Source organism: Sabethes cyaneus, chromosome 3, assembly GCF_943734655.1.
Source record: "Sabethes cyaneus chromosome 3, idSabCyanKW18_F2, whole genome shotgun sequence".
NCBI classification, from domain to species: domain Eukaryota; kingdom Metazoa; phylum Arthropoda; class Insecta; order Diptera; family Culicidae; genus Sabethes; species Sabethes cyaneus.
Window position 1 is genome coordinate 202,663,938 of NC_071355.1, and position 27,839 is coordinate 202,691,776.

Here is a 27,839-nt window from a genome sequence, read left to right on the forward strand (position 1 = left end):
TTGTGGGTTATCTAGCTGCCTGATGTTCAGCCGAGGACGGCGGCTTTGACGTGTCCGGTAAACAGTGGACAGCTTGGAGCGCACATGTACTGCTACTTGGTAATGGCCAGAATCAATATCCGCACCCCGACGGGAGCGAACGTTCGTGATGTTAGAGAAAAAGCGGCCCTCTATGAGAACGTGGTCAATTTGGCTCATTGTACGTTGGTCAGGTGATCTCCAGATGGCTTTGTGGATATCCTTGGGCGGGAAAATGGTGCTTCGGATCACCAGGCCTCGGGAAGTTTATACATCGTTGGCCGTTATCATTTGTGTCGGTGTACAGGCTATGGGGTCCTACCACCGGTCTATCCATTTCTTCCCTACTGACCTGGGCGTTCATATCCCCGATGACGATCTTGATGTCCCGTGACGAGTAGCTGTCGTACGTTGCCTCCAGCCTTGCGTAGAACGCTTCTTCCTCATCGTCGGGTCTACCTTCGTGCGGGCAGTGCACGTTAATGATGCTATAATTGAAGAAACGGCCCTTTATCCTCAATACACACATTCTCTCGTTGATCGCCTTCCAATCTATCACGCGATCCTGCATTCCGCCCAGCACTACAAAATCCGTTCCCAGTTCGTTGGTAGCGCCACCGCTCTGGTAAAACTAGGCCTTTCCGCCACGGATCTTTCATGGCTTCTCTCCTTTGCGACTCACTATTCCCCTCGTTCCCGGTTAGTATACGACCTTAGTTTCCACCGGGGTTGGTTACCCGATCTCCGCTAGGGTTGCTCGTATTCCGGCTGGTACCACGAGCAGGTCGGGATCGATCGGAGTTGCTGGATAAGCGGCTAACGACCACTATGGGGTCTATATTTCGCATTATCCAGCCGTTTACCAACCATTTTTCCCAGATGGCTCAAAAATTGGTTCAAAAACTGGTGCTGGAATCTACGGCCTTGGAACAAAAACATCAGTGGCTATGAGACTATGGCCAACTGTGTTTCAGGCGGAGATATTTGCAATAACTTAATGTGTGAATGTTTGCTTGAGGAGAAGATACAAACATGCAAATGTATGCATTTTCTCTGACAGTCACGCAGCATTGAAAGCGATATAAAGCGCTTACAAATGCACATCGGAAATCGCATGGGATTGCCTTCTTTCGTTACGGCAGCTATGCCAAATGAATACAGTAAATCTCTACTGGGTACCAGGGCACTGTGGCATTGAAGGCAATCAAATAGCAGACCAGTTAGCAAAAGCGGGCGTTGCCGCTACTGAGACAATAGGATCTTTGCACTAGCCCCGTAGTTTTCCTGTATTTTAATAACCGGCTGCGAAGTCCGTCGATAAAGAAGGGTCAAATTGTTAAAGACGTTTATTCCCATGGCTTTGCTTTCATCAAGCAATTAGAGATATCATCCCTGAACTTACATCGGCATGCCATAGTTTTGCGCGTTTCTTCTAATGGAATAACCTTTCACATACAACGCGCTGATAACAGCTCAGCTATGTTGTAAAGTTTAAGGGTGCCCATCTTGCCATGGGAAATGGTGCTGATTTTATCCTACAGAGACTATAGATTGCAGAGACAACAAGGCACTCAAAAACCGCTAAATTTTAAATAAAAACGGAGACTATCACAAATAAAGGTAACTCTCCGTTTTGATTTAAAACTTAGCGGTTTTTGAGTGCCTTATCTCCTCGAAGTCTCCTTGAAAATAACGCTCCTTTTCGGTAGCGATGATGCGTTGTCGTAAATGACCTTGAATTAAGGTGAACCGGTACTGAATCCAACATGGCCGGATCGATGGCATCCATATCCTCACATGGACGTCATTTTTCCGGCCATGTTGGTATTCAGTACCGTATCGCCTTAATTCAAGGTCATTTACGATAACGCACCATCGCTACCGAAAGGGAGCGTTGTTTTCAAGGAGGCTTCGAGGAGAGCAGCATCAGCAATTGCTCTCACCGATTCACCAGGGAATACCTTTACCTACCTAAAAAAGAATCACTTATCACACATTATTTGTGGTACAGTTACTCTGTTATGCTTAATTTTCATAACTTCTACTTCTGCCCAATTTTGATAAAAAGCAAACCCCACCATTGGATCTTACTACCATTCTTCCGTGAGCCCGAAAAGGTGATTTTGATACCGTGCGAGAGCCGAGAGCTGAATATTTTGGCGACATTTCAATTCGAAGAAATTAATTTTCGTGACATGGACGCGATAAATAACAACGATGTTTACCAACTAATTGTTAGTTTAAACGTTATATTGCCTTTAGCGATAAACACAAAAGCAACTGAGATGCATAAGAGAGTGGTGTTGCCACGCTGAGTAAATTTATTGTCGCGCAAAATTGGGTTGTTTTCAGTATGTACAATATGCGTTACCAAGTAACGACAGCTGTTGTATTTAACAGGGAAATATCGATGGTTTCAAGCATATACCCTCATGCATGGCGCATGATGAAACACTAGCGCCTGTTTTTTATTATCAGAAACTAGAGGCGGTGTCCTATTTATGGAAATTATGGTTGTTGCCGTTATTAAGCCCCAAACATAATGCATACGGATTTTACTACGTTGCGGCAATTTGGCAGTTTTTCCATGGGTTTTCTGTCAAATTTTCGCAACGTAGTAAAATCCGTATGCATTGTGTCTGGGCCTTTACGTGTCAGACCGTGTCCGTCGCACGCGGTGATCTAGTGTGCTGTGCGCTATGTACGAGTTCGTGCAGTACTAATTCAATACTCAACACGTTACGTTTAAAATTAAATTGCAACGAAACAGAAACAGATAAGAGTTTCACGAAAAAGAACGAATTGCAGAACAGTATCATGGCTTTAAAAATAGAAGATAAAAGAAATCAACTGTATTACACTTTTAAAGGAGAAATTTGATAAAAACGTCTTTAAAACGCTTATTTTAATTTTTGTTTCTGAAAAGATACAAAATTTCGTAAAGTAGAGTAGGAGGTTTAAGCACAATTTTCAGTGTAAAATTTTCTCAGCTTTCGAATAAAAGCAACAGAAAACTATCTAGCTAGGATAGTTTTTATACTAGAGCTAATTTAAGGCTAACAGAACCGAAAACTAAAAATGTTTAATAACTCTGTTACGATTGAGATTTGATCATATGGCTTGGGTACCCATAAATTCAGTTTGATATTGCTACACAAATTCCTTGGGTACATATGGTGATAGGGGGTGGTGGAGTATCTCTGAATTAGCATTTAGGCGCTCAAAAGTGTGATCAAGTGGTAATTGCAACAAGCTTGTCGCCATTTTTGTAGAGCAAGCACACGGCTTCTTCTATTTACTACTCATTGCAACGACGTTTAAATCACTACTTTAAGACAAGACAGGATAGAGAGCACAATCTGTGAGCTCACCGTTTGTTTGTGAATTTCAAAGCGTCGTATGATTTATTTTAGCGGAACAAGCTGTAGCAGATAGTACTTGTATATAGTTTACTGGCGATGCTGATCAAGCTGACTCAAGATTTGTAACGTGATCATGCACTACGGAATTCTGAAAAAATTCAAAATATTATATAAAAACTTCATGATTTTATTTGTTATCCAAAAAAAACTACTTGCCAACACACACCTTTTGCATTCTTCTTGTGACTATTTTTATGTTTAGACCCATCTGTTCAAACTCTCTTCATCCGACAAAGCTAACTCGGTTGGTCTCGATCATACAAACATTGTAAGGTAGTTATAGCGTCAAAATGGATTGCTGGCATAAAACTCTACACGAACAATTTCAACGGTTTCAACCCAGTCAGTGGTGTTTACGTACGGTTTTTGTTTGTTTCGCGTATTTGATGATAACACAAAAGCTTATTTCATAAATAAATGGAAGTGTTTCAATTCTTGTTTAACAAAAATATGAACAAAATAGCTAGTGTTAATGCGGCTGTTTGTTTTGTTGTTTAGAAACTAAAATATGTAGTATCAATATCATCAATATTCAACTTGCCCTGCAGTTCAGTTGGCTCGGTTTTGCGACGTGACACTCTGAGTCCTTCGAAATCTACCATCTTCGGTTTTAATTTTAATTTTTTTTCCCGTAATCTCTAGACACCTTTTGCAAAATCTGACACGTAGAGAAGGAATGTAATGCGGTGGATACAGAAAATGCTACAAATTGGCCGAGAGTGTCCGGAGGATTTCGACTTTTTGTTTCTACTAAAGTGAGTTAATTAATACTGAAATATAAAAAGTAAAAGTTTGAGTTCGTTTCGAATTACGCATGGTACGGTACTGAGGTGCAGGTTCGTGCTGTTCGTTCGTTGAGTGCGTATTGATTGGAACACTGCAGCACAAAGCATTTCAGTTTGCTAAAACAATTTACAGCCTTGCTAATTTGCGTCTACTATCTTCTAACTAAAAGACAACCTTCCGTTGTTTTACGTTTCCTTTTTTTTTGTTTGATTTTCTCTTCGAGGTTATTTAGAATAAATGTATAGATAAGCTATAAAGAAAAATTGCACACCATCACCTGGAAGTAGAAGTAAACCGACTTAACCTAAACGCTAGGCTCTCAATTAGATTGAAATTGCTATTTTCAGAAACTTTAAAAATATCTAAAAATAAAATATTCGAACCGCTGCTGTCGGTTTGTTGTAGCTTGACTGATGTTGCCCTTTTTTTGTGGTTGCTTGGAGGTTTGTTGGACCTTCCTGCCTGTCTGCTGCTGCTGATATACTATATATGTAGCGTTCCCGTCGATCACGATTGGTTTTCTGTGTTGTAAATTTCAACTATGTTTTGCAAAACTATCACTTATTCTCATAGATTTTTATCGATTCTCTGTGTTTCGCTATCGGTAAATGATATTTTTATTCGCCATTTTTTCCGTTTTCTTGCGGTGTCCCACTGCGACAAAATAAGTATCGAATCATTGAGCAAGAAAGTTTTACGGCGGAAAAACTGTTTGCCGATTTTCCCGCGTTTATGATAGTTAAAAAAGTTTCCGTTCAAGTGATTCTATACTTCTCAGCCAAGGAACGAAGTCATTTTTTTCTTGGAAATATGTTTTATAGAAATATTTATCATATACTATTCATATTTACACCATAAGGTTATTTTTTAATTTTTTTTGTAACATTTACAAAGATTTTTGTCTTATTCAACTCTGTTTTTTGCTATGATTTATCCTCTTTTCGCTTAAATGCAAATGGTCCGTGTTTTCAACAAGTGATTATTTTCTTTAGACTGTAAGACTGCCTTGCGTGAATCTATGGCCCATTTTCTACGCCCTTTCGATTTGATGAGTGCTATCGTTTGGCAACTTGGATATAACAATATAAAATAGGTAGAGAAATCAACGATTGAATCAACTTATCAGTTTCACTTGCTTTCAAATTCAAACATCCCACTTTTCATTTCTAATTTGTTCTGTTTTTGATCAATGATACGTCGTATGACGAAATGATTTTTTAAATCGCTGGAGCTGGCCATAGATTTTCAGATTGCAAAACAAATGTGAAAGTGTTACGTTTTGATCCTGGTAATTTATACCGGATAAGTTTGCTTTATTCATTGTCTTTGATATGCTGATAGTTTTATGTGCGTTGCACCGTGGCAAGCGCACTATTTTTCTTCTATTTTTTATTTTGCTGCCCAACGATGCTGTACCACGCCATGCTGTTCAATTTGAACGGTTCAGTTCGTTCTGAATAGCACAGCATGGCAGCAAATATTGAAGATTCAGTCAGAATTTAAATCGAGCTTTCTCTCAACGCTAGTCGTTCTTCCAACATGGTTGGAGTTATATGTGATGGGTAGGAACATTTCCGCTTCTGGGGTGCTAATTGGTAAAAGCTCCATTCGCCAGTGTGTCACAAATCTGCACGCGCTCAGTCAACGCAAATGGAATTGGGGAAAACAGTGCTCTGGTAGTGGCTCCTTATTATGTACAATGCTTAGCGAATAATTCCATCCCGTATCGGCTCGAAACAATTGTAATTCTCTACAGCAATATGTCTATAACACATTTTTCTATATTTTAGCGATGTAACACCGATAAAATTCATTCACCCGAAGCATAGTAACGTTCAGAATTTTGTGCTTTTCTAATGTATCCTTCTTTTTATGCCACTTCATGCACACAAATTCAAACGCACATACCCAATTTCTCTATAAAAAAGATACCCCCGTGCGCTAAAGCAGCTATCAATAAACTAAAGCCTAGAGTCAGTTTTTAATTAAAATATGTCTAACTTCACTAATGCCTATCATACAGTTAGTTATTATAAGTAGACTAAAACCAAAGGAGCGCTATTAGGGGGAACAACTCAAAATACTACTACGATGACATCCGTTTTGTTGGTGATATTTCCGCTCTGCTCTGCTACAAAGGAGTACACAGGAATCACAGTTTCAATTCTCCATAGTCATGACGCCATTGTGCCGTCGTCGTTGGTGGCTTCGAATAGCCAATGCCGGTCCCCTCGTCATCGTCGTGTTGCTGCTGCCGTGTAGTGCGGTACTTCTTCTGTGGATGGAAATGGAGGACGACGACGAGACGGCGAGTGATGATGATTTCGCGGGCTTCCGGGGTCACTTTTATCTGTCGTCGCTGTTGATCCGATTATCGTGTCCGGCCTGCCATTTGAATTTGGATTGCATCAACCACTGCTGACCCTTCGAGTAGTTGCACGGCCGAAGCAGCGGCGTGGTGGGGTCGTCAGTGGAGGGTCGCGTCAGGCAGTTTCCGCTGTTGACGTGCTTAATAGTCTTATCCTGGGGAAGAAATGAAAAACGAAACATCAGTGTTTTTATCATTTTTATGGCGCTCAAGCTGTAAGGGTTTATGTTTCGGTGGGGGAAGAACGCTCTTGGTGCACCACCCGGTGTGAACTGGGAGTCTACCATAAGAACTTAAGATAGAGCAATTTTATAAATACCCCATATATAATATTTTCGAATTTTGGCTGAGATGATACAGTTAAATAAGCTAAAGACCCATTCCAGCGTTACGGGACACTATCCCTACTACGCAGATCGGTTCCTGTTTCATCAAAGCCCTGGCATTCTAGTGGAAAATAAAGTACTCTTTAAACAAATATTTTACAAGGTATTTGCCAAAAAATTGGTGAAACAGGAGGCGATTCATACGGTAACAATGGGTGCAAATTGTGTCCCGTAACGCTGGAATGTGTCAAAATCGATCATTCACTTTGCGCTATTTGCTGTGGGACGATCCAAGCTAGATGGATACTGGAATCCAAGCAAGTTGGAACCTCTGTTAGGACCAATCAACAGAAAAATTTCATGTTCGACATATTTAACCTCTCCCTTCCTACCGATTGTTCCGATACTGGAGTAGTTTTCTTCGGTCATTTGCTGTTTTGCTCTTCGGAGTTGGTCATTTGTTGTTTTGAGTTGCCAAAAATCACTTTTTCAAATAGATTATGGCCAAACTAGACTTAGATTAGATTCGGAATGCATGATGCTGAATTGCCGAAGGCGGGGCAATAAACAAATGAACAAACATATTTTTATTGAGCATAATTTTAAAGGCAGAGTGAGCATTCCCAGCACTGAGAGTGTACAAGATATTTTGTATTTAAACATCTATTTATATAAGAGGCTTATGTCTGTACCGAAAACCAGGTCTCTGACAGGACGTCATAAAAGGTTTATCGGTAATTAAAAACAGGCCCCTGACATAGACTGCTCGACTGGACAGGTCGATTAGGCTGGTCGATTTGATTGCTCGGCTGGACTGCCCAACTGAACTGCTCGACTGAAGCGTCTTGCGAAGGGAAAAGTTGGCTCGAGTTGTCGACGATGACCTTACTTTACTTTTTACTTTACTTTTTCGGCGACAATCTGCATATCGAATCCTTGCCGAATTCAGGAGCCGTCTCCATGTTTGTTGGTTTTGGGCTGCTGCTCTCCAATCGTCCCTAACATCCGCTGCTCTCTAGGATCCACGTTACCAGCGCTCATCCAACGGGTACGGAGTCTGCCTCGAAGTCGTCGGTCATTGTTTTCGCTCACATTCGTCGGTCGCTCTGTCTCAACGTCCGCGCTTCGTGACCGTAGAGTATCATCAAAAGAATTAGCGTCCTTTAGAGCGCCAGTTTTGTACGAAATTGTAGGCTGCGGGACCTCAGCTGGCTACGTAACCGTAGAAGGCCGTGTTGGCAGCCGCTATCCGCCTTTTTACTTCACGACTCACATCGTTGTCACATGTCACTAACGTACCAAGGTAAACAAATTCGACGACCACTTCAAAAGTATTCAGTTCCAACACGCGAAAGGCCTGAGATCCCAAATATACGAGCACATGAACATTCAGTTCATAGCCGTCAATAGTGACTGTCCGTGGCAGGCAAACGTTGTTTTCTCTTGAGCTTCCTGCTACCATATATTTGATTTTCGACGCATTAATTTGTAACCCAATCCTCCTAGATTCCGTTTTCAGTCCGGAGTAGATTAATTCTGCCGTCCCAAAGTCTCGTGCATTATCTGCCATAGCTTTCTTCGCTAAACTGTATCGTATGTTGCTCTGAAATCCACGAAAATTCGCGGCACGTTGTACTCCTGACATTTCTGGAGGATTTGTCGGAGAGTAATAATTTGGTCCGTAGTAGCGCGGGCCCCCATAAAATCCGTTGTCGGTTCTACTGGAACTTAAAATCGGCCATTTTGAATTTTCATCATATATATGGCTAATGGGGTATCAAATCAAAGGATTCCTAAAGTCCATCCAAGAACTTGCGTTGAAAAATCCTTTGATTGAATACCCTATTTGCCATATTACTGAAGAAAATTCAAAATGGCCAATTTTCAGTTCCGGTAGAACCGACAATGGATATTCCGGAATGCCCAGATCGGCTCAAAATGCATCCTAAAGTCCAACCAACAAACCGCGTTGAAAAATTCTTTGATTTAATACCCCATTTGCCATATTACTGAAGAGAATTCAAAACAACCAATTTTCAGTTCCGGTAGAACCGATACCGGATGTTCTGGAGTGTGGGACAGGAACTTGCGCACTACAGGATAGTGTAAGATTCATTCTTGTTTACCACAAATGAAATGGATTACTTTTGTGTACTCTGTTAAGCAGATTTCTAGTTTTATTTCACATGCTATTTATGACGACAAAAAAATCCCACTGCGATCTGGAATATCTCCGGGAAAATGGAACCATAATTTACCAACTTATTTTTTCATTAAGGGGACATGAACGAATAAAAATTATTTCAGATTTTGATTCTGCAGTCTTTTCCGCTTATTTTGATACTAAATTTGTAATGATCCGACCACGAAAAGTGGCCGAAAAACGATACACATAAGCATTCCAGTGCAGCGTAGGACAACTTCGGCGGTATAAAACACCGGTCCTGGAAAACCACGATTTTCACACTTTATGTACCTTTTTCTCAGAAATTTCAAAGATGTTGGTGCAAAAACTACAAATTCCTTTTCAGCAGACGAATAAAGTGATTCAAATCATCTTGAATTTGGGCCATCAGTTTCCATAGATCTAATCTATTTTTATAAGCAAACATTGTTGGGCCTCCTACCTTTCGTCCTATGCTGGAAGGTGCATGGGTCGAACCAAGCTATAATCTGAGATTATAACCGTATTCGAACCCACAACACCCGCCAGGGTATGTGGCTCGCTGGTACCCGTGTACCTATGAACCACTGAGGCGCTGGACAAAAGGAGACTGCACAACCCCCCTTATTAATGTAGCGACATGGGTTGGGCTATTTTTAGACACAAATTGTGTCACTTCCTCCACCTACTGTAGAAACCACCGACCGAGAAGTTTAATCTAACTTTGTGTTTACACTATGCAGGCCCTTGCGACTTACAAGGTACTGCGTGTGAACGCTGTTCGTCTGTCAGCTAACATAGCCGCGATTCTCTGCGCGGGGTTTCGGGGGGAAGGCTCCGTTCCTGTGAAAATAGACCAAACCCCGTGATTTTAGTCATGCATGACCTTGAAATGCGGTCAGGCAAATATTAGGAATCAGGCATATATGAGAATCGCGGCTAACACGCTGACAGACGAATAGCGCTCACACGCAGTACCTTGTAAGTCGCAAGGGCCTGCATTGTGTCGTCGTCCCGCCAGTAAACACTTCTCGGTCGGTGGTTTCTACAGTAGGAGGAGGAAGAGGCACAATTTGCGTCTAAAAATAGCCCAACCCATGTCGAAACATTGTTGGTTTTTGGCACAATTTCACCCTCGTGGCCCAATGTCATCCCGGATGGTGGTTTCACTTGCAATTTACCTTTATCTAGTGCGATTAACGGTGGAATGAACGTTCACTTAGCCACTAATGAGCTACTAGCATTGTAGCACCGTAAATATAAAAGATACAGCAAAACTTTATTCAGCAAAATTGTAGATAACATTTAGTTCTACAAACGTGCCATACATAACTTTGTCAAATTGTGCTCGGCTGAGACTGTCAAATGACTCAAAATTGAGTCAAAGTGATCGAACCATCCCTGATAAAGATCACTAAAAGCCCGATGATTTCTTACAAGTAAAATGCAAAAAAGACATAATTTGGGCAAGTCTTGTTTATTCCGGTACGCGAGGTGATACTATATTCCGTCTTGAAAATGAGAAATTGGGTTCCTGTTGAGCCCAACGACTCGAGCGGCCTTGATGAGATGGGAATTGATCAACTATAAAAACGATCGCTGTCTGATCACAAGCACGGCAAAAACCACCAGAGCTGCACTGAGCCAGCCATCCGTGGAGAAATTGAATGTCATTCTGGTTGCCATAAATGCACTCTGACGACCTTGTCGTTAACGACACCGGGCAAAGCCAATTAAACTACCGGCCTGCAAATAATTCCTTTTTTCGTATCTAGACTTGATGGCAAGAGGACTCGAGCAGCACGTTCCTCAGCCTGCTACGCTTGCCATACCACTTTCTCTACTTGCACTCTTATATCCATTGATTCCATCCACTACTAACTCAAATCTCCTTCCTTCATATCCTTCACACTAAATATTTTAACGAACCATTGCTTCAAGCATCCGTTAACAAATAATTACCGACAATCGTTTTTGAATTTAGATGGTCATTCTGGTATAGTAAGAAATAACAGGGACGACGAACTTGCAGGTCTGGAGCAAAAAATTCAGTTTTTGCTCCAGATGCATGTCGGATAAAACAGAAGATTCGATCTTGGTTTTTACGGTTTCCACCTGAAAAATCACAAACCAAGTCGTCAAAAAAAGTTAAATTCTAAAGGTTTGTGACAAGGTGTCAACATTTCTTTTAGAAATTTATAGCAAAGAAGTTGGTGCGTGGAACTTAAACTCGAATTTAAAGTAAATTAAAATGAAAAGTTGTTTTTTCTTGCACAACCATAACATGAATGAATAGATAAGTTTGCAAAATCGCTCAGATACGCCTAGCAAGTTACTACAAATATTATCTAATAGAGTGAAAATATAATGAAAATAATTATTTAATTACAATTAAACAAGCGGTATTTAAATTTACGGGGCCTGTAAATAAACCGCGCTGCGAAAACGTTTATACACAATATTTTGCAATCCGGTTGATTACTGTTATTGTATCTTTTTATCTGTCGTGGTTGTCACAGAGTGGAAAAAAACATCATAAAATGTATATATACCTATCTAGACCTTTATGAAAAAAATTAAGCCCAACGTAAGTGAGATGCCATCGGCATTTTGAGTATACATCAATTCGCTATTTACATGCCGTGATTGGATAATAAAATGTTTTTACAAATATTTGAATTGATGTGCATTTCACGCGTTCCTTCGAACGAATGATGAAATAAACAAGCAAAAGGCAAATACCAAACATTGTAATCTATTCGATACAACTTACCTCATCGTCGTACACCCACTCCTGGTTGCCGCCCATCCCGTGACACCGCACCAGATTGACCGGTCCCAGTGCGTTCGATGCGTCCAGACAGTTGTCATCGGACATCACCTGGTGGCGCTTGGTGTAGGCGAACACCTGATTTCCGCCCAAACCGTGGCAGTAGCTGCTGCCTATCTTCTCGTTCGATTTGCGTCCCATCGTGTCGAGACAGTTCTGCGTCTCAACGTTGCGAATCTGCGGAAGTGAGCGTGGATTGGAACGGACGGAAAATAGAATAGGCAAACGAGATTGAGCAAACAGTGCGCGGAATTGCAAAAATCAACAGCAGTCCATTAGGCGTGAATTTGCATACATACCTCGCCCAGGAAGTAGTAATCCAGCGGCATCTGGCTCTCCGGGTAGATATTTTCCAGGTACCATCGGAAGCTCTTGCACTTCAGCCGCTCGCGGAGTGCTCTCCGTTCGCTGACGTCCCCAGCGGAAGCCTTCCGTGCGCCTGGTTTGCGTTTCCGTTTCGTTAGCCGCATTTACCGAGAGGAGACAGTATGGATTCGAACCAGGAAAGAAGGGAAGAATTCAAATACGTTATTTGAGCAGCTTAAGGAAAATAGTTTTTTTTCTGATTGTGTTAAAAGGTGTATGAACATTATGAATACAATAAACACAATATATCGATTGAACGAATCAATTCATTGATAGGAGTATGAAAACAAATAAAGCAAATTGCACATTTTTTATGACATGACAAATAGAGCACGCGAAATGGATAGAGTATAGAAAAGGATGCGAAAAAAAACGAGATGATATTATAGGATCAGTGCAGTAGCTATAAAGTGACGTAAAAATATTGGATTGCTGCAGTACAAATTTTATGTGTTTTTTGTTGTGACTCGATAAACTTGACGAATGCATTGATTAATAAATGAAGTCGGAAAAAACGATGCAATGAACGATGGTGTGCGCGCTTCGGGGCTTCGGATTACTACGTACGGGAAATTCGGGAGCACGTTTTTTTTGCTCGATTGCAACATATTTGCATTTCACGTGACCGAGAGTTTAATGCTAAATCCGGTGATAAAACGTGGAAAACAATATACTGTGAGATTGGATTGCAGTTTAACATCAAACGGTTAGTAGACGTAATACGTTGGTAGTTTTTCCTTCGATTACATCAAATTATTATTGGTTTGTGTTGAAGTCGGCGGATAGGTCTTACGCTTGAGCAGCGGGTCTGCAGCTTGAATCTTAAATTGATAATTTACGGGTGATGTTATTTTTAGTCGAATGCTTATCTGTTTATCTGTGTCGAGTTTTATCTGGTCTAATGGATTTAGAACATTTCACCTATCTTACGGATACATTAAGTCACAGTTCTGTTTACCTTCAAATATCCGACATTTATTCATCAAGATGATTTCAAGATGACATGATGTCATTCTGTGCTACGGGCAGTGTAGGCGAACTGTTGATGTCTCTTGGGGCCTAGACCCTGCTATGTATATTGGTTACAGATCTTGGTGACCTTTTTTGATTTTAATTTATCGAATATACTGTTCTTAACGAAAATATTTCTCTATTCATTGTATGCGATCGATATATAGCGTTTTGTATTCACGTCGAAAAGCGAACTCTTCATTTGCAGAGGTGCAATTGGACTGGTTTCAGTACGATTGTTTGGATTTTTTGAATAAGTAGGAAACGTTACAATGTTGTACTATGCTAGTGATGTAGATAAGTTGGAAATTTGGTGATCTACTCTCCTCTTGAGTAGTTTGTTTCAGTAGTTAATCAGTACTTCATTACGAAATGGTATTTACGCCGCACCATAGTGCAGAAAGAAGTTATGTGCGATGTACGTCATATAGTGTTTTATTACAAGGATTAGAGTGACATGGTTGAATGCGTGAAAAGTGACTTTCGAATTTTTGAACAAAAAACTGCAGAAAATGCTAATTACCGCTTTAAAAACCTTCGTTTCAAAATTTCGGCTTATTGATTGAATTCCCAAATTTAATATCTGATTTTGGATACCATATGACATAAAAATGAATTAAACGTAGCATTTTGATGCTCCAAAAATTAAATAAAAAACCACTTAATTTTTTTTTATTAAGTTAAATATATGAAACATGATAGAAATTAGTGAAATTCTCTATTTTGAACTTAGTCTCTCTTCCTTGTAGATTTGTTCTGACTAAATTATATGAACTTCATGCTTAACTGTAGCAAGAAGTGCAAATTTGGAAAGCTAAAAGTCCACCAAATACAGATGAAATAATCTAAAAAATAATCTTCTTGGAGAATGATGCTAAAGCAAAAAGGAGATAAATTATTCCTTTGTGGTAAACATAACCTGCGCGACCACTCTTCAAACGTAAAAAATACATTAAAATTACACAGTTTTGACGCAGTTGTTGTCTTCGTCTTCCGTTGTAGATTGAAATCTGGTTAAAAATAACAAAAGAGTAGAGTTTGTAAAGCTTTTAAATAGTTGCGAACATACGATGAAACCACCAAGATCTTGAGGTTTCATGGTCCAGAAACTACGCGCAGTATTTCCGTAAGATAATTGATATTGAATATCGATAGCTTTTGTAACGATTATTTTAGTTATTTAATTACGATTGTTCCATGAAACGATGCGGTTTTTACGAGAAATTTTATGATTGCAATTTAATCGTACGAGTCATTTTGCAGGATTGTAACATATCATATCAGATCATTCTGCACCGAGTATTAGTCTGCGACGGACGTATTTTATTTTCACTGCGATGTGTGACGAATGATACCGGTAAGATTGCTTTAGGCGTTACTCTTCAACTGAGCGAGAAGTTTATCATTGTTTATATTCGAAATCAAATCGTTTGAAGTGCTTTGTTTATAACGTGATATAAGTTAGTGGGTAAGGTAGTCGCTTTGTGCGCAGTGGAAGAATATTATCGATGCGCTTCTCGTAGTCTGGCAAATCCGGCGACGGAAGAGCCGAATTGTAAGCGATTAGAAGGACGGCATCGTGGCTGAACTTCTAAAAGTAGGGAACAAGCGGCTATATGAAGTAAACCTAGGGAGGCAAAGCACATGCAGGAGCAGTGCAAGGATGGCCTCATTTGTCCGATTTGAACGAAACGCCATCGTCTTGATATAACTATCGAGGCCCCGACTTCTCCACCGCAGTCGAGTTTTTCCTGCCAGCGAACAACAGTCGTCCCAGGCCTGCGTGTGGGCGTACGGAACGGACCTCCTAAAAGTCCACACCAGGCAAGTGCAACAACTCCTATAACAATTCCTTCCATGACGCAGTCCCCGTTTCCAGCTCTGTGTCTGACCCGCAGCAGAACTCCTTCAGTCCTCCAATGCTGATTTACTACCAGAACGTGCGCGAACTTCGAACCAAAAGCGATGACTATTCGATTATTTATTATAGTCAACAGATAAAGTATAATCCTAATGACAACTATCTAATTAAAACATATATGAACTAAACCTCGTAGCAGCTATTAAAAACCCGGCACATACTAAGCCCTGGTTTATGTAACCCATAGTTAGTTCTTGGATGCCGATTGACGAGGAAGGCGTGCAAACGGAGATTACGAATATTTCCTTGAAGGAGATCGCCGACTAAACACGCCTTAGCTACATTGCGCCTTCTTTCCAGCGCAGCGGCTCCTAATTAATCAGCTTACAAGGGCTTTCGTAACTCGGCAGGTTACGTGGGTCACGCCAGCGTAGGTGTCGCAGAGCAAATCGAATAAATTTCGGTTGAACTGCTTCAATCCGGTGAATTACATTTTGGTAAAAAAGAAGACCAAAAAATGGCGGAGTATTTCAGCATAGGACGAACCAGTGAGCAATTTAGAGATTTTAAGCAATATACATCCTTGAAGCTTTTAGCAAAGCGGAACAGAAATCCTAGTTGAGAGGAAGTTCTGGATACCACGAAAGAAATGTGGTTCTTGAACGTTAGTTTCGAGTTAAGCAAGATTCTCAAGCCTTTTACAGTTGTTTCGCGTTTTGGGTGCGTCTCGCGAAGGGCGTAGCCGTGCAGATACATGTTACGTTTGCGACCGAAGGAGATGACCGAGCACTTGGTCACATTTAGTGACATCCTGTTAATTCGGCACCATTCGTCAAAGGTCTCCAGATCCTGTTGCAAGAACTGGGCGTAATTAGGGCTTTTTACTGTACAGTATATTTTCAGATCGTCAGCATATAATAATCTCAAACATATGAGGATCGTGTCCACGTCATTCATGTATAGCAGACAACAAGAACGGTCCCAAATGACTGCCTTGGGGAATGCCGGAGGTCACTGCGAATGGTTTACGACCGATTTTGACTGACATACTTCTATCAATGAGATAGGAGCGTAGCCAAGTCAGCAGATTGTCGTGAATGTCCAATTTGTGGTATTTAGAGATAACTATCTCATGGTTTACATGGTGTCAACTGGATTGCCTTCTTGCATTGCACGGGTGGTGAATGACGTAAAGATTAAATTGGTTATCGTGGAGCGCTTTGGCATAAATCCATGCTGGTCAGGAGAGATGCGGTGTGAGCAATCTTTGATCAACTTATTCAGAACGATTAGCTCAAATAGCTTAGAGACAGCACTTAAGGCAGCAATACCACGGTAATTAGCAAAGGTTCGTGTGCCCCCCTTTTTGTGCACAGGGAAAACAAAGGAATCCTTCCACTACTCGGGGAAAACTCCCGTCGTGAATGATATATCGATAACTTTGGCTAAGGGTAACGCAAGAATATTTAGTTTCAGAACTATGGAAGGAATGCCATCTGGGCATTCGTGAGCATTGGCGATCTCATCCGAGAAAACGCTACCGAATTGCGTGCGAAACAAGTCGGCAATATCTGCGACTGGATCCGTTAATTTAACGGGAAATTAGCAGTCATTAACTTTTCGCCAGAGAGCCTAATTTCGGAAGCAGTTTTTGGGACGAAAAGCGGGATTCTGTTTATAAACATGTAAATACTGCATTCTTCTTGCCAATCTGAACACAGCGAAAATATTTTCATGAACAGAATTTTTGTTTTAAACAAAAAAACTGCTTTTGAAAGTGGTAGAATCGATGACGACTAATTTCACCTTAACGCCGTCAGTCATATTGGAGGGTAGTCTAGATTCTTTCCGTTGTTCGTTTACAAAGCTCCAAAACTTCTTGAAATTCGGTCTAAGACAGCTCTGCAAATGCGAATCTATTTTTAGTCTTTAAAGAGACGTACGATTCAGTAAAACGAAAGGAACGGGACTTTCATCACCAAATCTCACACGTTTGCGGATGACGTCAATATCATCGGAATCAACCATAGAACAGTGGAAGAAGCTATTAGCGCTTTTAAAGTGGAAACAGTAAGATTGGGACCAGGGCTTGAAAAGGGATCGCAAGTTGAATGTGACTGCCGTGAATGCGAACTTTCCGCATTCAAACTCCGCTTTTTGAACGATCATTTGACTGTTTTTTGAATCCAGTCAATCTCCCGCTTGCGCTGCTGCCGTCTTACAATTCATGCGGCATCTCAGCAAAAGCAAACAGTCGATCTCCCGTTTTGCTTTGCGCTTTGAGAATATAAACTGCAAACTGACTGGAAGCATACGGTGACGTATTTTTTCGTTTCTCTTTTTGTCTCCAAATCGGCTGCTCACAGTATTAGTTTGTCACCCGGACGTCGGTCCGACGCAAGCAAAATATTCGTTTGTATTGGACGGAATCCGACCGACTTCTTCCATGCACATGTAGTGGTTGTTTTTTTGTAGTATTGAATCATACGATTGTGCGGTTGCTTTTCGTTAGCGTGGTGATTGCCAGTCATTTGACTGTTTTTCATTCATTCGCTGCTCCAAACGGTAAAGGCAACTTGATCGAAACAAAAATGTCAAAAAATTTTAGAGCGCGTTCGTTCTGTTGCGTGCGATCGGCGTTTGACTGAGCAAACTGCCAGTTGTGTTATGCATAGCGTTCGTATTCCACCTCTAAACGGACGGTGTGAACTTGAATGCGCGTTGGTGTGACTGCGGTAGAAAAAAAGGATCGGTCGAAGCCCTGATTGGGACTCACCGTTAGTTCGGCCAAAACGGAGTACACGTTTACTGGCAGCCCCCAAGTTCGCTGTCTAACTAGTGTTGGTGTGGAAGTGGAGTTGGATGAGAAACGATATGAAGTAGTAGAGCAATATGCGTATCTTGGTACGCTTGTGATATATGACAATAATGTTAACCGCAAAGTAAAACAGCGAATTACGACCGCCAATTGGGCTTTCCACGGATTACGTAGCTAGTTGAAATCCCGCGGTTTGCAAATTAGCATAAAACTGGTGCTCTACAGAACCATAATTCTACCAGTGGGTATAAATCATAGTCGCTGAAGGAAACTGATCGAAGAGTGTATTGATGTATTTGAGTATAAATCGTTATTTGCATTTGCAGCATTTATATCAAACATACAAATATACTGATATAATGAAAGTAGTACAATGTGACTGTGGTGGGTTGGATACGCCACCAGAGTGCCCAACAATTCTGTAGCTAAAACTATTTGCAGTAGAGAATTAGAGCTATGCCGGTTGTAGATTCTGAAATCCGTACCTGCTGGATGTGTGCTGCCGAGGATGATGCTTGTTCAGCTGACGTTCGAGGGGATAGGAGAATGGCATCTTAGGAGCGCCACCACTGAAGCGAAGTAAATAGGTGGCATTATTAGAAGCAAGTGCATTTGTTGTCCTTTGACTAGTACCTCCCTTTGAATCGGCCGTTTTAGGGATTCCAATACTCAATCAGAAGAAATACTTAATTGCGATTCAGTGCATATAGAATCGTTTGACAAGGGGAATAAAATATATGTCTCATCAGATTTTTCGAAAGATATTGACTTGAATGTGGTTCGCCGACCTAAATTTCTTGTTTGAAAAATAATGCGTTAATTAAAAATAGTGTTATTTTGAGCCTAGATGCTGAGAGAATAATGTTGATGAAACTTGTAAGAATGATACTAAAAAGTATCGCTATTACGACTTACGAGGAGACTCCGCTCGAGTTTTTAACATGCCCAGCAAACAAAATCAAGCGATCTTTGAAAAAGCAATTCACTGAGAAAGACAAACACTGTTAGCAGCTCAGTAGTCATGTCCATGGACTGACAGATAAAAGAATACTATTAGGGGTAAAACTGTATGCGCTGAATGAGTTTTACATTTACCTTCATGCAGGGCTGTCAATTTTTTCGAGCACTGAGTATGAATACTAAATTGATCAAAATAGCGATAAAATATGATTCATCTATTCGAAATGACACAAAACGGAAGATAAAATTTCACACTTTTTGGTCATATGGCATCAAATAATAGAAGAAATATCGAATCCTTTCCACGAATGACATGGTTTTTCGATATTAAGGCCATTGCAATTTTTTTAAGGTTACAAAAACTTTATTTGACCTCCCTTAAAAATTAGATTGAAAAATCGGGGTGCAAAAAATAATTTGTGAGTCCCTCGCCCTTCAGTTGCTCAACACCTGAAAAACAAAAAGCTTTATAAAATATTTGTAACGGCCAAAGTAAACAAAAATTTTGAATGATAAGCAATCAGCCAGAATTTTCCAAAAGAGGGGTTTCTCTTGGAAATAAGTAGCAAACATTTTCTACAGTTTTTTTTCACTAAATTAGAGATGACAATTTTCGTTGTCACAGTTTAGCAGTGGCTTGAATGTGCCGTCGGTGGTCAGTTTCGTTGTCGATTGGCATTGCAAAGTTCATTCACATAAATTCGCTTTGTCAGAATTGGAAGATAGTAGTGGTGCAGTAGCGTCCTGTGGCACATAATTTATATTTTTCCTTATTCCCATGCACCCCATATCCACCACTTCGGAAATATTCGATTTTGTTACACAGAGCCTAGAAACTAGCCGAAAGTTGAACAAGCATGAAACGACTGACGTGTCCCCAACCAAAACAGGAAATATAAATCCAGCACCGATATGTAACATTCCATATTGAAAGCCATTATTCACTGAGATGTATTGATAGAGGCAGTGTAAGTGCATAAATATTGGGGATTGAGAAGCAAGAGTTCAATGTTGACAAAATGTGTGGTTTATGTTGAACAATGTTATTGATGGTAGTCATTTAAATAGTAGTAGTAGCTAGGAAGCAATAAAGGTTAAAATAATATAAGAAATAAAACAAACAAGAAGCTTGCATGCGAAGCACAGAAAACCATAACCGAAAAGTGCAACATCGTAGTTTAGAAATATTAGCTAAACCTGGGTTAATATTGTAGTAAAATTCACTCCAGCCGTCGAGCCACACTTCCGCCAAGCGGGCGTTATTTTTGTTAACGATCTGCGATGTTCCGCCCGGGAAGGAGTACGGTGTTGACTTGCGGAAAACGTGACCAACCCGTGAACAGGGTGCGATTTCCAGCGTTCCACCGCACATCCATACCTGAGACATGTGGGTGTGTTTTGTTTTTAGCAAATGAGATTGACCGATGCGCGCGGGTTGATTGTTGTTAGTAACACAAAATGGGCCAACCGTTAGACGATGGACCGGTTCGATAAAAGAGGAAGAGATAAAAAATACTATTCGTTAGTCTACGTTTTAAAAACAAAAAGGAAAAATTGGCAGCAGCTCTATAAAAACGATAAAATTATTAGGTTACAAAGCAAACAAATCTATTGGTTGGCAATATGGCGGCGTAAGGATTTTTAGCCTGTGGTTACCTGTTAATGACATCAGAAAAAATACGAGTAGGTTTCGTGAGGCGCTACGCACAATCAGAAAACCTGTGCCAATCAATGAAACACACCGAAAGTCGTTGACTACGTTTGCTATGGTTTATGGATAGAACCTACGGATGTTATTAGTCAAACAAACATTCCCGTTGATTTTAGAACACTCAAGGTATTTAAAAAAGGCTAAACTATAGCTAAAAGATGACGAAACACTTCGGTACTGTTCTAATCATAATGAAGATATGATTAGCCAAATTACTTGAAACAATTAGAAAGCGGAAAGTTTCTAATCTAAGTCTGCCTTAAAAGCCAAATTACGGTGATGTAGGTCATGTGGAGTCGGCCGTTCGTTATCAATTTCGAAACTCAACATAAGTAACGTAATTAAGTCAGCTTGTTTTTCTTTTTCACACTGTGCTGAATGAATCATTCGCATTGGATTAGATTTTGAGAACAAATGGGTGTTAATCGTGAAATTAGGGATGATGAAAAAGGAACGTCTGAAGTTACTGAGAATGGTAAAGATAAAGAGATTTGATTCCAACCTGGACTCATTTGATAGTAAAATTCTTTCCAATCGTCTAACCACACTTCGGCTACTCGGGCCGCATTCTTCAGGACGATATTTGCGACTCCTCCAGGGAACGTGTAAGGTGACTTATCGCGGAAAACGTGGCCCACGTGGGAACAGGGAGCGATCTCTAATATACCACCACATTGCCATATCTAAGCTCATTGGGATATTGAATTCAATAAAATCAACAATAAATTATATACGAATTATAAATGTGTAGCAACCAAAAAGGTCACCTCTTTGATAACCTCTGGCACTTACCCTGAAGGACATTTCTAGGTTTTCACCTCCCCAGATGTCCATGCCTTCATCATACGAACCAATCTCATAGAAATAATCCCGATCGATCGAAAACAGTCCACCTGCCATCGTTGGCGTTCGCAGTGGGGCTGTCCGATCGTGGTTTCTTCGCTGCATTTCCCGTGCTGGTACTCTGTACCTGTGAAAATCCAAAAAAAAAAAAGATTTTTTCCTGCCCGGTGATTGACTTTGATTTTTCAAGTGTACCATCTGAAGTTCAACTTCCAGTTGAAACCGCCCCAGGTTTGATCCGAGGCCGTTACATACTCGAATGTTTCATCCGATATGACATCGATAATTGGACATACGACAGTCTTACGATCCAGCACGATACGTGCCAGCAGAGGTTCCAGCCAACCCTCGGTACATTCGCAATGGGCGTCCAGGAAGGTTATGACTTGACCCTGTGAAAAAAAAAACAAATCTCAATTCAGTGAGTTGCAACAAGAAAGTAAGTGAATCTTTCAATATTTTAAAAGTAGCAAAATACGGCATACGGATACGGCACAAACTTGTAACGAAAAAACAAGTTTTGCGAGACTTCGTGCACTATATTTATGCTTCCTTTTTTAAAGCCCATCTAGTTTTTTAACAACCCGGCTTTATTGTATAAGGAAAACATGCTATATAGAGTCAGCATATATTCATGGGTCACACACAATTGTGGGTCATTTTAACGTTAACTGTTAGTTTCCATCTGAATATAATTGTTCAAATTATTAATATTACATGTGAGTAAAAATTTTATCAATCAATTGGTATAATATTCAAACATAAATTTGAATTGACCCACAATTGTGTGCCGAGACCCACGATTGTGTACTGAGTATATTTATAAGGCTGCAATAAAAAAAATAAAATAAACTGATATGTTGTAGCAATTATGGGTGCAAATTCATGGTCGTTTAAAGTAAGGAGGAAAACGGAAGTTCACAACCAACGGTCAAACATAGGGCCGTTGAATTGTATACAAAATACATCAATCAGTTTGGAAACTGTACTTTAAAAGTTACTTCCTTTAACGAGGTTTTTTTATTGCAGGTCTTTGCACTCTCGGCAACAGTTTCACTACGGTCTCGGCCGTACGCGGTCGTCGTCGGTTATATGCACGGGATGTGGATGATAAAGTGTTATCTGCTATTATTGCTACAGTGCAGCTACGCGGTGATCCCGGAGCAACGTGCTAGCGATGACTCGTTGGTCATGTTAATAGCGATTTTTCGGCATGGAGTAAGAAGTCCCATCACCACCTTTCCAACTGATCCGAATGCAAACTACCCATGGGTTGGAGGTTTCGAAGCACTGCAACCGGTAGGACGGGAATTGTAATTTTACAATCCATTATAAACAACCAATCCAATGTTTCAGGAAGGTTTCGCGGAACTTCATTTGCTAGGGGAAAATATGAGGAAGCGTTATGGAAGATTTATTCCGAAGAGGACCGCAGATATGAAACGCAAAATCTATGCTGCTAGCAGTTGCAGTGAGCGGTGCATCGATAGTGCCCATAGTTTTCTGAAAGGTTTGCTTGCCGGCAGACGACAACCAGTTCCAATCCACGTGATTTTACCCGATGAAGATACTGTAAGAGCAACAAATTAGAAAACATCATTTTTGAAATTATTAATCCCGTTTATTTTACTAGTTCCTTATACAAAACAGAACTTGTCCGAAGGCTCGACAGGTTTGGAAGCAACTGGGAGTGGAGCCAGATTCGGAATATTTTTCATTGTTCAAGGAGGCAGAAGAGCTGAAAGAGTTTGTTTCTAAAGAAATTGGCGAACCCATCAAAAGTTTAAGGGATTTAGTAATAATACTTGACTCGCTGGAAGTGTTCAATACATTTCATCTGCAGCAACCGGCGTGGGCGGACCAGGTATTTCCCCAGCGAGTAAGACCTTTGATATTGGGCTTTCTACGATCCTACACAGGTTCGGACGAACTAAAACTAATTCGTGGTGGTGCGATATTAACGGAGCTCATCGATAAGATGAGAGCCAAACGGGACGGGCAGAAAGAGTTTCGTCGTAGAATGGTTTTCTACTCTGGACATGATTTGACACAGGTTAGCCTGTTCAACAGTTTGGGCGTAAAGGACATGCTAACACGAAGGCCAGAATGTGGTTCCGCAGTTGTGTTTGAATTACATAAGAACAACATATTTTGGAGGGACCTGGAAGTTCGAATGCTTTATTACGCCAATTCAAACGTCAGCGTTCCCGTCAAGTTATCAATACCTGCCTGCCCAGAGCCTTGTCCGCTAACGCTTTTCGAACAGTCTGTTGAACATTTGTTACTTGCAGATTACGATAAGACCTGTCAGTTATAGCTGACTTAATTTTTTTGAAAACAGCGCCAGGAAGTACAAATATATCGGAATTAGTAATAAATGTATTTCATGATAATAAATAATATGTCAGGCTTGCTATTATATAATTTCACATTTGAAACCCGAAGAAGATTCCGCTGTAGCTTCTGCGGCGGCTACTGATGTTCGTTAAAATGGAACCGGCCGGCGAGTGCTGGGCCCGACCGATAGGATACCTGCCGCCGTTTTTTCCGGTACGCTAAAACTACCCCGCCTTGGTGAATTTTCAACACATCTTTTGTATCAGTAAAGTGTGAAAAAACTTTGCCTGCACCCTTGACATTATTGGAACAATCGTGAGCCCCGCTTTATTTCTCTGTACTAAATCTTATATTTGGCCTGGCCAAAATGAGCTCATGACTGGCCGCTTCGCGACAGCGAATCTTTTTGAATTCACGTTTTATTTCATATCGCTGAGGGTGCAAGAAACAATCTTCGGCGGCGTACAGGAGAACGGAGTATGGAGGCGGAGGATGAACCATGAACTCGCACAGCTCTATGGCGAACCCAGTATCCAGAAGGTGGCTAAAGCTGGACGGATCTGATGGGCAGGGCATGTTGCAAGAATGCCGGACAACTACTCTGCAAAGATGGTGTTCGCCTCAAATCCGGTAGGAACAAGACGACCAGGAGCACAGCGAGCAAGATGGTTAGACCAGGTGGAGCGAGATCTGGTGGAGAGTACTCGGTGTCCGAGGAACTGGAGAGCGGTAACCCTCAACCGAGTTACATGGAGAAACTTTGTTCAACAGGCTTTTTCTTAGGACGGCAAGCCACCTAAGTAAGCAGGAATGATTCTTCCTCAGAGTAAAAAAAGAGAAGAGAAAAATTCACACTTTACTCAGTCACGATTTATGCAGCTCCGTTTTGTTTGACCTTTTCTCTTTTCTACTGATCTCCATTGCTCAGCAACTTGCTCATTGTGGAATAAACTGAGCAACAAAGTGTTAATACACATTTTGGCTGGCCATGATGATATGGCACAAAAAAACTCTTTAGACTTCTCGCAGTGGCAAAAGTGCAAAAAATGATGCCTATGACGATAGTGGATGATAGATATGGCAACAATGTAATTCCCGTGCCGTAGCTTACTGCAGTACGCGCGATTTCGAAAGTAGGGTTTATTTCTAATTCCCGTCGTAGTAAGTAAAGCAATTCTAATTTTCATCATTTGTTGGATGGATTTAATGAATACTCCAAAAGTTCTTGTGCTGATTTGACTAAGGCTGTGAACCATTTCACGAAATTTTTAACTTTTTGGTTAAAATTTGACAGTTCGATGGTTTTTCGAAAATAACCCTGCTCGGGAGCATGGTTAGTTTTGACCAAGGTTTTGACAGTTCGATGGTTCGCATCTGAGAGCCAATGAGATATGCACAGGTGAGGAAGAGAGCTTCGACGTGTTTCACTGATTTTTGTTGCATTTTTTTTACATTAGTATGGATGCTTATCGCATAATAAATTTGTTCAAACAACCCGAGTTGAAATGAGATGAATTTTATCTATCAAATAAAAGCAAATGCACATCAAAAATTCATCCAATTTTAACTCGGAAAGAATAAACAATATTTTCATCCTCACCTTATATGCTCTCATTGAGCAAAAAAACTATCAATCCGTCAAATATGAAATGGTTCGCATTCTGAATTGATTTTAACCACTCGAAGAGAAATAACCATCGAACTGTCAAATTTTAACTAAAAAGTTAAAAATTTCGCGAAATGGTTCACAGCCTAAAACACATATACCTTCCGATCCGTGAACTTTGAACTCACTGAATAGCGATTATTAAAGCACATTATTGAAATTACGCAACTGACTTTATTTCTTAAATTCGTCGTACCGTTTTAAAATTCGTCCATCAAAATTTTTCATCGTCCGAACTAAAAATCCCAACAATGTTTACGAAGCTAACTCGCATGTATTTGTGAAGGACGGCATGACAAATGTTATTCTGCAAAATTTCTGCAGGTCAGGCAAGTTTTCCTGGCTGTAGAATAACGACAATGCCTTGCATGAGTTATTTTCATTTATAAATGACGAAAATTAAAACGATTAGTCGACATGTTTTTCTTCGTCGCACGAAAAAACGTACGAAATTTGGCTGGTAGGACTTCTTTATTGAAAAAAAAAAGCATTTAAAAAGATCTCAGCTCACCTGGATTGATCGCGGATGATAGACAACAAACTTAAATATTAGGAAATAACTAGTTTTGCATTGTGTGCCATAAAAATGCTGATATTTTTAATAATTTGTGTTGGATAGGACGGGAATAGGCAATTACGACGATGCAGCAACATACCCTATCTCATTTGTTGCAGAATGAGAATCTAAAGTTTGTTTTATTTCTCTTTATTTTTGGTCTGTTTCTCATTGCGTGGATGTATTTCTCATTTGTGGCAGCAGTTCTGCTCATTGTGTTGAATGAAAAAAGTTGCACTTTTTGCACAATGAGTGAGGAAATGGCAAGCCTGTAAGTAAGTAAGTAAGTAAGTAAGTAAGTAAGTAAGAGGGTAGCAGCGTAGCAACTGGCCCTGCAATTGTCCTGCACTCTAACAGCTCGCTGCGAAGTCTGTCATATAAAAACAGAAGGTCAAGTTTCGATAACGGAATGTAGCACCTAGGCTTTGCTTTGCTAAGTAAGAGGGTGCAAGAAAAGATGGGCGTGTTGGACGTGGACGTAGAGTAGCTTGGACGTGGGCTTAGACGTGAAGTACAGTAGCTTAAAACCTGTCTTTAAGCGCATCTATCATCTCATATTGCTTGATATTGATGAGGTGCGTCACAGTAGATTGTCACTAGACTACGTTCGTATTTCGGTGATACTCTTGCATATCTCGTCTCCGTTCACAAACAAATTCGATGTACCGCAAGGTAGTAACTTGAAGCTACTTTTAATGATTTGCTCCTGATCTGCTGATCTGCTACTCCCAAGCATCATACTGATGATTCTTTGTGTAATTTCAGCTAATAGATCAATAGCGTGCAACTCATGGGCGATCAAACTATGCTATACTATCTCAAAAACTTAAGAATAAGCATAGATGTTTCGCTTTAACTGTCAGTATTAGACGTTACATTTCTTCTGATCACAATACATTTATGGGTGGCAGCTCTGTGACAACAAATTTTCTTGACTTTATGTCACGTACGGAAATGGTTGTGTAAGGAGGAAGCAGATACATACTAACTTACGACCTATAACAGTATATTGCCATTGTGTGCGTTTCGTAACAATTTGTTGAATAGCTATGCTCATATTTTGTGTGATAGCGTCTTCCAAGTAAAGGTTGGCTTGAGATGGTTGTGTCGCACGGTAGTAAATTGGGATCACTTTTGTTTATTTTATTGATCAACGACATTGTTTTTACGCTTGGGACAGGTCGCAGGGCAGCTGTTGATGGTGATATTCAAAAGCAACTTGGCCATTCGTTGCATCGAGGATTGCCTTGAATCAAGGCTGTACGGCTGTTTGTGCCACCGGTTTTACTTATTTAACTGTGGTATCTCAGTCAAGGTAAATTTGAAAATGTTGTGTATGGGGCATTTATAAAGCTAATTATTATCTGTAAAATTAGTAAATTAAGTGTTCCTCTGTCTTTTGTACACACGGCACGGCATTGTACATGTTAACTGGGAGTGTGTTCACATCCCATCCGTTGGTGCACAAAGAGCGCTCCTTGTGTACTATTCGGTGTAAACCGGGAGTGTGGAGTAAAGACTAAATATAATGCAATACTTAGCAATTTTGTAGATAATAATAGGCTGGTGAAAATGCGTAGTCTCTCCCCAGAAAAGCGCAAACAGATCGTGCACTATTCACAGCGTTTTGTGGAATCAATTGGAGAAAGTAGAAGATGCGAGCCTTGAAGCAGTTCGTAACACAAATCGGAAGCAGGCTTGGCATACACTTTTCGCTTCAATTTCTCTTGGCTGAGGTGCAGTAATCAAAAGAGCAAAATCAAAGCGAAAAGTGCATGCCAAGCCTGGTCGGAAGT

At 40.5% G+C, this 27,839-nt stretch overlaps 2 protein-coding genes across 3 annotated transcripts in view; one reads left to right on the plus strand and one right to left on the minus strand.

The window, feature by feature from the left end:
- Nucleotides 1-5,405: 5,405 nt before the first annotated feature.
- Nucleotides 5,406-27,839, minus strand: part of LOC128744000 (polypeptide N-acetylgalactosaminyltransferase 5) — a 129,161-nt gene continuing 106,727 nt past the window's right edge. The window contains exons 6-11 of one of the 2 annotated variants that reach the window (XM_053840734.1): nucleotides 21,680-21,876; nucleotides 21,434-21,611; nucleotides 20,128-20,308; nucleotides 12,214-12,353; nucleotides 11,858-12,091; nucleotides 5,406-6,749 (exon numbers count right to left, since the gene is read on the minus strand). In XM_053840734.1, the coding sequence (XP_053696709.1) occupies nucleotides 6,573-6,749; nucleotides 11,858-12,091; nucleotides 12,214-12,353; nucleotides 20,128-20,308; nucleotides 21,434-21,611; nucleotides 21,680-21,876 (1,107 nt within the window). In that variant the 3' untranslated portion in view covers nucleotides 5,406-6,572. Of the gene's footprint in view, nucleotides 6,750-11,857; nucleotides 12,092-12,213; nucleotides 12,354-20,127; nucleotides 20,309-21,143; nucleotides 21,325-21,433; nucleotides 21,612-21,679; nucleotides 21,877-27,839 lie in introns of both variants that reach the window. The other variant, XM_053840733.1, reaches the window with a different exon arrangement.
- On the plus strand, nucleotides 22,541-23,871 carry LOC128744001 (lysosomal acid phosphatase-like). The gene is made up of 3 exons (XM_053840735.1): nucleotides 22,541-22,783; nucleotides 22,841-23,056; nucleotides 23,118-23,871. The coding sequence occupies exons 1-3, from the start codon at nucleotides 22,577-22,579 to the stop codon at nucleotides 23,799-23,801; spliced, it is 1,107 nt and encodes a 368-aa protein (XP_053696710.1). The 5' UTR covers nucleotides 22,541-22,576; the 3' UTR covers nucleotides 23,802-23,871.